At 41.3% G+C, this 11,705-nt stretch overlaps 1 protein-coding gene across 1 annotated transcript in view; it reads right to left on the reverse strand.

Moving 5' to 3' along the window:
- Sntb1 (syntrophin beta 1) overlaps nucleotides 1-11,705 on the reverse strand; it is a 257,294-nt gene that overhangs the window by 9,659 nt on the left and 235,930 nt on the right. The window contains exon 5 of the mRNA XM_031359477.1: nucleotides 3,860-4,056. Within this exon, the coding sequence (XP_031215337.1) occupies nucleotides 3,860-4,056 (197 nt within the window). The remainder of the gene's footprint in view (nucleotides 1-3,859; nucleotides 4,057-11,705) is intronic.

An 11,705-nucleotide genomic window follows, 5' to 3' on the forward strand; every position in this document is an offset into this window, starting at 1 on the left:
GATATTTACTGGCCCATTACATTGGGAGTCTTCACTCTCTTCTATACCTATTATCCTTAGGTTTTCTCTTCTCATGTGTACTGGATTTCCTGGATGTTTTGGGTTAGGAGCTTTTTGCTTTTTGCGTTTTCTTTGACTGTTGTGTCAATGTTTTCTATGGTGTCTTCTACCCCTGAGATTCTCTCTTCTGTCTCTTGTATTCTGTTAGTGATGCTTGCATCTACGATTCCTGATTTCTTTTCTAGGTTTTGTATCTCCAGGGTTGTCTCTCTTTCTGATTTCTTTATTATTTCTATTTCCATTTTTAGATTCTGGATGGATTTGCTCATTTCCTTCATCTGTTTGATTGTGTTTTCCTGTAGTTCTTTAAGGGATTTTTGTGTTTCCTCTTGAAGGGCTTCTAGCTCTTTACCTGTGTTCTCCTGTATTTATTTGAGGGTGTTATTTATGTCTTTCTTAAGGTCCTGTATCATCATCATGATAAGTGATTTTATATCTGAATCTTGCGTTTCCGGTGTGATGGTGTGTCCAGGACTTGCAATGGTGGGAGTATTGGGTTCTGATGATGCCAAGTAACCTTGGTTTGTGTTGCTTATATTCTTAAGCTTGCCCCACATCATCTGGTTATTTCTACTGCTACCTGCCCTTGCTAAATCTGACTGGAGCCTGTCCTTCCTGTGATCCTGATTGTGTCAGCACTCCTCAGAGTCAATCTCTCTCTGTGATCCTGTGATTCTGGGATCCTGTGACCCTGGGCTTGTTAGAGCACCTGGGAGTGCAGCTTCCTCTGGGTGTTGTGGGACTAGAAGAAACCTGAGCCACTGGACTGGCAGAGTTCCTGTGTGCCTGGTCCCACTGGTCCCAGTTACTCCTGGTGTTGGGACAGATGTTGTGTCTTCCTCACCTCTGATCCTAGGCGTGTTAGAGCACAGAGCTCATATTTTTCAAAGGTTTTCCTTGATAGATCTGAGTGTTTTGCCTGCTACCATCTTCACCCCAAATCCAGGGACAGCCAAGGCTAGTGTCACAAAGGTAGCAATGGCTTCCCACCCTGACTTCCCCCTTTCTGCAAATTTTCATTTCTTGTACCTGCAGCATAAGTAAGTAAGTTCTAAGCATAGTTCTATTCATGCTCTTCCTATATAGTAAAGTTATGTGATTAGTTATCCTCAATTAGCTGTGGTGTGCTTTGATTCCAATCAACATCATATAGTATCAGTGGCCTTTATTGGGTGGAATCAATTTTCCAAACATGTTCTCAATATCCACGGAATAAACTAAACACATGACCATGTCAAAGGAAGCTCTGATAAAGACAGAAGTCATTTTTGCCAAGTGTCTGGAGGCATCATTGAAGCTGGAGCTGTGGTGTGCCTTCAGTTACTTCTGTCACACTTCTGTTACCCTTCTCCTAGCTCAGGTTGCATAATTCCCTGTAATACTCCTTTGGCTACTATGCCATCAGCCTTGGGATTTTGCTACTGAGAGAGATAGTGTTTATATATAAAGTAGACCAAATCCTCATGGACACCTTTACTCCTTCCTAAAATCATTACATGGAGTCTGAACCTCACTGGCATACATCTACAACTTTATTAAACTCAGCATTTGAGTGGCTTGAGTATCTTCCAACTTTTGTGTTCAGAGCCTGCTTCTCATGCCAGATACCGTAGCCACACAACCTTCAGGAACATTCCTAATGGGTCATCAGCAATGACAAGAAATGTTTAGGGACACCAATTAGTTTTAAGATAATCATTAATAGAAATTCATCAAGCCAAGCATGAGCATGGTGGTCTATGTAATCGAAGCATTTGATGAGACTGTCAGTTTGAGGCATATCTAGGCTACATGCTGACATGCTATTTTAAAAATAAAGTAAAAAATACTATCTCGGGTATACTACAGCAGAAATTCTACTACACATTTAGAGACATTTTGAAAAAAACACCATCACATGCTATTGTGTGTCCTATCTTTTAGGACACACTTAAATACTCCTGGGTATTTAAGAGAGGTGACACCCTATTACAGTTCTCCTCAAAGAGTGGCCTGTGCCCCCATAGCATTATCTCTTCCTAGATTTGTTATATGAGAATTCTCATGCACTACTGTGTGCTGAATGTGTATCTCTGGGGTGAGGAAAGGCTCAGCAATCCATGCCTCTGAGTACAAAATTATTGTTTTGTTATTGGCACAGGAAAATCTTGGTACAAACTTTCTAACTGTTCGGTGGGGAGTCCTCATCCGCTAGAGCACACTGGCATAGTGGGGCTTGATGGAGAGTTACACCATCCTGAGAGGTAGCTCTTTAGCACAGGTGACTCAGAAGCAGGAAAGATGACACAACTGAGGGAATTATTAAGCTTTAATTAATTTAAATTTAGATAGCTTCACTGAGCTTATTATATTAGGCCATATAAGACTTGGATAATAATTATGAGTAGCAGCTGATAATCGTTCTTCTTCACAGGACCCTCAGAAGTGGGTCCTGTTTTCTGATTATAGCTGTGGGGTGGAAGAAACAAAGAGACGAAGGAAATGACTAAGAACCGACTGAGCTGGGATGTGCATCCAGGTCAATTGCTATTCAAAATGACCAAGCATGAGTGGAGTGACTGACTACAAGCCTCTACTGCCCCCCTCCAAAGCCATACAAGAACATACAAGGCACCATTACAGCAGAGGGGAAATAGAGTATTACAAGCAGTGACTGTGAGGAACTTGGAATTCCTGGGAGGCTCGATGAGGAGATGCTTAATTGTCACAGAACGCCCTGTTTATAAGTGTCAGCAGGAGGTTTGACAGAGGTTGGCTGTAGATCTCAGGACTAGAAATTTTTCATATTAGGGCTTGGGACTAGAACCCACAGCATCACAGACATTGCTGGGTTTGTATAAGATATTTTGTGTACATTGTGTTAAATACAGGGTTCATATTAGCTAATGCATATGATTTTATGGTGTGTATTGTACACACACATGCACAGCCATGAGTTCACATACATACCTGCACATATACACATATGTATGTACACACACCACATACATGTACACTGACACCCCAGAATTAAAAGTTCCACCAAACAGGACAATATTAACATTGATATCTCTAGTTTCGCCTTATTTCATTAAAACAATATTGGCTTTTGTTTCAACTGGTTGCTTTAGGACACACAGTAGGTTGTTTTTTTACTATAAGAAAAACTGCCTAGTGTAGAGTAGGGATGCAGTAAATGACATGGAATGGAAAGGTCCTTCCTTCCACACACACATCCTTTCTTAGTCATTTTGGGGAGCTCTCTCTGACAGTGGACTTCTTCCAACCTGTCTCTGCCTCTTCATTTGTGCCAGGGATAGAGAGAGCTCTGCTGGGTTCTGGAACTTTCCTTCTGCTCTGCTTCCCCCAACTCAGGCACCTTTCTTTCCTATCATTTCTAATGAACGGAGTCCCCAGTTTTGAGCTCAGTTTACTACCAATACTATTCTTTGGTAAGTCACTCAGATTCCCTTCCAGTTGTTTATAACCAATAACCTAACCCTACTGGTTTATACCCTCCAAATTCCCATCCTTTAGGAGGCCATCCATGGGGTTACAATTAGGAGGATTGGACGTGATCATCTTAGTTATCAGTTTCTCTTCAATGAAAGTGAAATGAGGTAGGAAAGAAAGCCTCCAGTTACGTTTTAGGAGGACAAACAATGCCTAACTGAGAAGCACGGAAGTTCAACGCTATAATTTTACATACCCTATAGCACAAGGAATAGAAATAGTTTTGGGGCCAGAGCAGTTATGGTTTCAGCTTCCCTATACTTGTGTGTTAGTGGGACATTGGTAGCTCATAGGCGGCAGCACTCACCTGTGGTGATTTCGGCAGTGAGCTCTGCTGAATTGTGGCACCCCTGTACTATGCTCCTTGTCCAGTGGGAGAGGTCCCTGCTGATCTCGGCCCTGAAGAGATGTGTTTCAATTCCTTGCTTGGTACCAGTTCGTGTTGCAAAGGACAGATCCATAGCAGCCTGGGGTGATCCTTTCCCTGGACCTGAATGGACCAACCTAGAAAAGAGGACGTGGGAGAAAGAGGGAAAGAGGGGAATAGGGAGAAAGGAAGAGAGATTAGCATCAAAGCAGACTTTTTAAAAGAATCCACTGGACACATCACATAGTAAAAGTCGCAAATGGATGCAATACTTACTGAGACCTCAAATCAAAGATGTCCACTGCTCATTAGTGGTTTTTACCATTTTCTCTCCAGTGATGGAGTGAGATTAAAGATCATCTAAGACCTGTTCATTTTGTTCAATATGTAGAAGATTCAAATAGTATGATATAACTTGTGAAAATCCAACTATGCTTATTTAGTAAATAAATAAATAAGTAAATAAATAAATAGTGAGTGAGAAAAAAAGAGTGGAATTCTGTGTAAAATTCTCTCCAGTACAACTCTATCCCCACGCATGCGCATATTTCTGCCTGGGCAGAAGAGAAGAAAATGAATCTATTGTACTAAATGGGCATGAGATTCAATTTGTCACATCTCATAGCTGGGAGGATCTTGCTGTGCCGAGCATACCTCTGGGCATGCATACAGTTATGCACACAGGCCCTACAGCCATGCAAACAACTGGGGACTCCATTGAAGAAGCAGCAATCAGTTTATCTGTTCAAGCCAGAGAAAGACCTAGAAATGTTAGACTTCTGAGGCAAGGGGAGAGGATTGCCCTTTGGTGGTTATTTATGGGAACTTTCAGAAGCATTGTGTTTCAACTACACAAGATTTTCACACCGACTTTAGAGCTTCCCCTTAGCATAAAATGTGACTTTTATAGTAAATAATTCCCTGGAAGGCCAGACTTAAAACGTGAAAAAATCAAAGTATTCCAAGTGCCACCGCCAGCTCCTGCTTCTCACATGTCCCCTGGAAGCGCATTCTCTCCTGCTTGACATTTCAGCGTTCTCTTCAGAGTGGCTCTCATATCAATCATTCACAGGGCAGCACCAGTGTAATTTTATAAATCTTATTTCTCTCCAGGGGATCTGCATTTTCATCCTTATCTTTTAATATGGAAAGCAACGGTACTATTTGCTAGGAAAATGCCAGGAGACACCTGTTGGGCCAGATGTTTTCTTAGCCAAGGAGTTTGTTACTTTGGGGGTTAAAATACATGTAAGGAAATTTATTCCCCTCCCCCCGTAATGCTAAGCAGTAAAGAATAAAATCAGCAGTGGAAGAAAGCATATTACAGCTTGTGGCATTCTAGTAAGAAGCCTGTGTAACTCTGAGGTGCTTTCGATCATTTACAAAGCTGGAGATTGGTGAAAGGAAGAGTTTGCCAAGCTGCTTTGAGGGAAAAATGTTATTGGAAAGTCTGTTTACTGTGAGCTTCATTCCATAACCTTTCCAGCTCTGAAGGTAGGTAGGTAGCCTCTAATGTACATGCAGGGACATGGCTGTGCATGTGGTTGCAGGAAGGAATTTAACAGGTACAGGATGAGACCTGTGTGTTCTGGCGGGGCCCCGTTTTTGGAGTGAGAAGTGAGCGGAGGAAGCGTGATGCTGCCTGTGGATTCAAACTGTAGACATGCCAGAGAAAAGAGAACTCATTGTTCTACATTCTGGTATGGGACTTAAGGGGACTGAGGTAAAAACTCATCAGAAAAGCATCTTTTTTTGTTTTGTTTTGTTTTTGTTTTTTTTCGAGACAGGGTTTCTCTGTATATCTCTGGCTGTCCTGGAATTCACTCTGTAGACCAGGCTGGCCTCGAACTCAGAAATCCACCTGCCTCTGCCTCCCAAGTGCTGGGATTAAAGGCATGTGCCACCACTGCCCAGCTAGAAAAGCAACTTTTTAACACACAGGTAGATACAACTGAGAGAAACAAAATACATGGTGGTTTAACTTGCTCAAGGAATCTCTCTCTCTCTCTCTCTCTCTCTCTGTGTATGTGTATGTGTGTGTGTGTGTGTGTGTGTGTTTATATGTGCACACATGGGTGTTCAGGAGTATGTGTTGATCAGTGGACAACCTCAGATGTTGTTCCTAAGCTACTGTGCACCTTGTTATTTTTGAGGCCAGGTAAGGCACTCTCCTGAAATTTACTAAGTAGGCTAGAATGGCTGGCTAGGGATCCTCTATGTCCACCCTGTCCAAGGGCTAGGATTGCAAGCTTATGCTACCACACTTGGCTTTTCAAGGCATTTTGATACTCAAAGTTGTTCAAGCTTCAGTTGCTTTAAGAAATATATTCATCTATTCTCTTTTCAAATCTTAATATCAAGATTAGCTGAGCCCAAATGCCAAGCTGCAAGGTGAATTGAACAGGCATCATAGGTTTGTAAGACATAACATCCTGTGCCAGAACATCACCAATTTTATATGCCACATATTGAAAAACTTTTACAGAATTATTACCTTATAAGGGGGTGTTGTGAAGATTAAATAACACTACTGATATTCTGTTACTTGCTCAGAACACAGAATGTGGCTCATACTCAATAAACACTTTTATTCTTTACACTTACAAGTTTAGTTCCTGCCCCATAGGACTAGGGCTATATATAATAAAAATGTTTAAAAGCATTTAGTTCAGTGTCTTGAGTGTTATGGTTATCACCCAATAACAACTGTTTCCTTTAGGCCTTGGCTGTTCTAGGTTGTCTTTACTTTCTAGTCCCTAAATAAGTTTCATCAATGTCCTCAAATTAGTAATATTTAGGGGCTGTTGGTACTGTATTATAGAGGCAGAAGCAAACTAAGAAAAAATATGCAGTTGATATGGAGAGAGAAGGAGGGAGAGAGAGGGAGAGAGGGGAGGAAAGAGGGAGGGAAGGAGGGAAACAGAGAGAGAACTATATGGGAATGAAAGGGGAAAGCAGAGTTAGGACAATGCTTTTGAAGTCTTCCTTCAGAACACAAAGTACGAAGGTTGCTAGCAGCAGAGCATGGAGTGGATTTTCCTCATAACCATAAAACGCATCTCAAACCAACATTTTTTCAAGAGAATGAATCATATTGAAATTAACTATAACTAGAAAATGGACTCTGTTAGGAAATACCCATTTGGTAGCTCTGAGAATGAAATGTTGCAACTGCTAAAAGAATGTCAAGGTATGAGAAAGCCATGGACCAGGCCAGCCCCTGCCATGTGCCTGTGTTGGAAAAGTAATGATGAAAGACATCCTCAAAGATGGGGACACAGGCATTTGTATTTGTCTCATCATGCAATTCACATTGAGCAAGAAGGAAAAAGGAAAATTGGATTTTTCAACACATGAAATGAAGATTATATAATATTTATACTAAAGGTCCTTCCATCCATGTAGATGATGTGGATTTTTTTTAAAAAAAATATGCCAATATTGGTATAGTACTGTCTTAAAACACTGAGATAAAAACCAAAAGTTATCTCTTGTACTTAGTGTGTATACTAGTTATATTAGGATACTTTCCCCAAATTGAATCTACTTGGAATACAAGCACCTACTCTGTATATATGTTCAAATCTTCTGGGTGGAGTATTACATATACCCTTAAGTTTATTTTTATAAATATTCTGTGTCAATATGGGGAAAGGGATTTTTTTTATAAAGTTCTTAATATAACACAAAAATACATGCAAAGAAAGTATAGAAACAGGTTCATTAAAATGCCAGGCAATTTTTAAAGGTGATTTATTTATTTCTGAAAAAAAATTTTTTCTTTTTAAAATTAGATTTTCCCCCAAGAAGCATACACTAAATAGTTTTAAAAGCCTTGAGACCAAAATGAACCCAACACTCCAATTCTTAGAATTAGGACTTTGTGCTGAAAATGTAGAAATTCAGACTCAGCGTGTCTTCAGTGTTTCTTGTGGGTAATTCAGAGGTAGAATATGGAATTTCTCATCTGTGTCCTCTGCATTTATTTTTGCATGGGTTTATTCTATACTGTCCTTGTGTGTGAACAACACAGTATGCAAGGCTATGGTTAACTATTCATAGAAGGTAACACTATGCCTATGGTTCCATTAGAACCTTGCATTCAATCAGCTAGACTCTAGCAAAGACAGACAAATAACTGAGTCCTGCAGATTGAACTCATACTAGTCTTAGATTCAGGCATTTTCTGAGGTACCACAGAGGAACTTCCTGCTCTGTTCATGTCCCTTCTTTTATCTTTCCAACTGATACCAAACAAAAACTCCTAATTTATCCATCCCATCAATCAGCACAGATTTCATTAATCACTAGGTAACATATATAATCAATATTTATATGCATACTGAAAAAGTTATAGGCAGAACGCTCTCCTCAAATCCATATACTGAAGTCTAATTCCCAATATGACTGTACTTGGACATAACTTCAGTAAGGATGTTGAATGTGGTGGTAAGGGTGAGAATTTAATACAGTCTTTAGACATCTTTGTATGCACAGACGCTGAATTCCATGAAAAAAACAGATGTAGGCAGCCATCTGCAAACCAGGGAGACAGCTTGCACAAAGATCACAACAGATTGGTCTTGAACATCTTCACTTTCAATGGAGAAAGAAATGAATTCCTAGCCCACCCAGTCCCAGTCTACACTATTTTGTTACAATGCTGGCTTTACATACAGTCTACCCAAGTCTTGAAGCAAATAGGACAAACGTGGATCCATCCCTGATGAGCAAGTTCAAGAGGAGAGCTTTTACTCATCCTGATCCACAGTCTCTTTCTTCAGGTCCAGTCTCTGTAACATCCCAGGAAACACATTTCTTCAATAGATGAATAGCAGAGAATGTGAGCTAGGGTGGGGCAAGTGGGGAAGAATCACTCTGTCTCCTTGGGGCAGCCTACTCAGTGTCTCACTACTCATCCAAACTAAACACGTGTAGAGAAAGGGCTATGGGCTCTTCACGATTTCATGATCCAAGGAGCACCAGGATCTCTAAAGGCAGCTGTCTTCACCACAAAGGAGAGACATTTACATGGAATCAAATGGTGTTCAGAGAATATCCAGAGGAGGAAAGGCCTTTTTACAATGCTAAGGACAATGAATGCCACTTGCTCTTTAGATGTCTGTGGGATGAACAGATAAAGGAAGCAACAACTTTGCATCTTTGGCCAACAACACAGTATACCAGAAAGCACTGCATGATCGGAATTAAGAAGGTGGCAGCCCTGTGCTTCTTACACTGATCAGATCATGCCAGAACTCATTGATGTCCTCTCTGGATTTTGGTTTATCTAGAGGGAGGTATCTGAGGAGACATCGTTTCTCCTGGTAATTTAGATGAGGTAATTCTTCCAGCAAGGTTCACGTTGCTTAGAAGATGCTCCTCACTTGGTAAGTACTGTTGCTCAAGTGTCAACACTGGAAACTTCTGGGCCAACATGCTTTGGGGGACAAAATTGTCACATGTGTGCATGTGTGTGTGTGTGTGTGTGTGTGTGTGTGTGTGTTTGGTGGGTACACATCCAAAAGTCAGAGAATGACACAAGGTTTCTTCCCCGGTTAGTTTCTACCGTAGTCTATTGATTCAGGGTCTCTTGGAATCTGGAGCTCATGTTTTCTGTGAGACGAGCTGCCTAACAATCTCCCAAGAGGTTCTTGTCTCTGTCCATCACAGTGTTGGGACCATAGGTGTGTAAGAGTCCACACACATGGGGGCCGAGGATCTGAGCTCAGGTCTTCATGCTTGCACAGCCGTTGCTTTTCCCCACTGAGCTATCTCCGCAACCCACAAAGTTGTCTTGATAATGGAGCTCCCCGCTAGTGAGTACAGTACCTCTCCTGAGGTAAGGCTCCTCCTCTGGGTCCTCGGGTATTATTGCCAAGTCAAAGTTCTATTCTTTCATGATCAGCATGCCTTAGACTCACTCACCAGGGCATGAGCCTGCTCCGATGCCGATGCCTCGTTGATCCAGTAATCTTAATACTCTTCCTGACACATGGTAGGTGTAGGTTGGATACTAGCATAAGTGCATGCTTTTCTAAATGTTTTTAAATTTAAAATTCAAGTTTGATTTGGCAATGGAAACCATGCATGTACACAATTGACCTATTCTGAAATGTTTTCAAAAGTTGGGCCCATTAAAAGAGTTTCTCAATGGGCTCCTTATTTGTAGACCCCTTAGGAGCACATTATCATAGCTAGGTTGGGGAACCATGTGCCCAGTCAATGACAGCAGGCATTAAGTCATCATTTGGAGACTGAAAAGGCAGGGCTAACATCTCTCTGCCTGAGTTACTTCTTATTCTGCCAGGAGCAAGCGCTTTAGACTCCTCCCAAGATTCCTCCCAAAGATACTTTTTCCTGTTTTGCAGTCTCAGGGGGACCCAGAAATAGCTACTATTTATCTTTCAATTATTTTACATTTTAGGTTATTTGTGTACCCTTAGAAAAAATATGACCATCTGTTTCATATCTGTAACAGGAACTGAACTATAGCAACCAAGGAAATGCTTCATCCTAAAAAGGTAACTCTTCTACCCAGCAAGAAAAACACACTGGCACCCCGAGACAGGCTTTCAGCTGCCATGCAGACACAATTTCCAAGATTTGTCTGAAACTGAGCAACTTGGTTCCTTGTTTGTAAAATGCAGGTGTGTGTTCCCAAGGTTGGAAGCCACCCTGCAACCTGCTGTAGTATTTTACATTTTTTACTAGTTAGAATATGAATAAAGAACCAACCAATCAACAATACAAACTGAATAGGACAATATAATGCTGTGGGGGAGGAGCAGGAGACTGAAGCCTTAGGCAGGAAGAAACTTAGCGGAAGGAGAGAATTGGTCACATGGATTTAACCCCTAGATCTACTACCTACTAGCTGGCTGATTTCTTAAACTCTGCTTAGTTCAGTTTCTTCAACTCCTAAGCAAGGACAATAATCTTCTTAACATATGTGAGGATTCAGTAACATGATATATGAATGCTCTAAGTAACCTTGGTTAGCACAGAATATACTCTAGTGGCCATCTGTTACTGGTTAGTTTTATGACAACTTGACCCAAGTTAGAGTTCTCTGAAGGAGGAAACATTAATTAAGAAAGTATCTCCGTAAGATTCAGCTGTGGGGCACTGTCTTAATTAGTGACTGACTGATGCGGGAGGGCCCATCCCATTACAGGTGGTGACATTCCTGGGCTGGTGGTCCTGGGCTCTATAGAAAAAAGCAAGCTGAGCAAGCCATGACGATCAAGACAGTAAGCAGTAGCCCTCCATCGTCTTTTTATCAGCTCCTCCTCTAGGATCCTGCCCTCTTTGAGTTCCTGTCCTGACTTTCTTAAATGTATAAGTATAAGCCAAATAAATCGTTTCCTCTGTGTATGTCTTTGGTCCTGGAGTTCATCATAGCAACAGTAACCCTAACTAGGGCACCATCATTACCATTATAATGTAAGTTAGAGGAGGAGGGTAGAACTGTTTGTGTGGTCACTCCCTGCTGTATCCTTAGCGCCCAAAAGAACAGTTCCAGGCAAGAGTAGACCTCAGTGAATATTTACTAGCTCCACGGTTAAAGGAAGAATCGGTTAAGTTGACACCCACTTAAGAAGTTGTGGCTAATGGCAGCAGCTATACACCAACTCCCCTCCCCTCAGCGCCCCAACCACTCAAGGCAGAAATAGCAAATCGCAATCTAAAGTACTTGGCTGTACTCACTGAATTGGGAGTGGTTTGTAGCCCCTTAGGATGAACAACAACATGAACTAACTAGTACCCTCGGAGCTCCCAGGGT

Source organism: Mastomys coucha, unplaced genomic scaffold, assembly GCF_008632895.1.
Source record: "Mastomys coucha isolate ucsf_1 unplaced genomic scaffold, UCSF_Mcou_1 pScaffold7, whole genome shotgun sequence".
Taxonomy (NCBI): domain Eukaryota; kingdom Metazoa; phylum Chordata; class Mammalia; order Rodentia; family Muridae; genus Mastomys; species Mastomys coucha.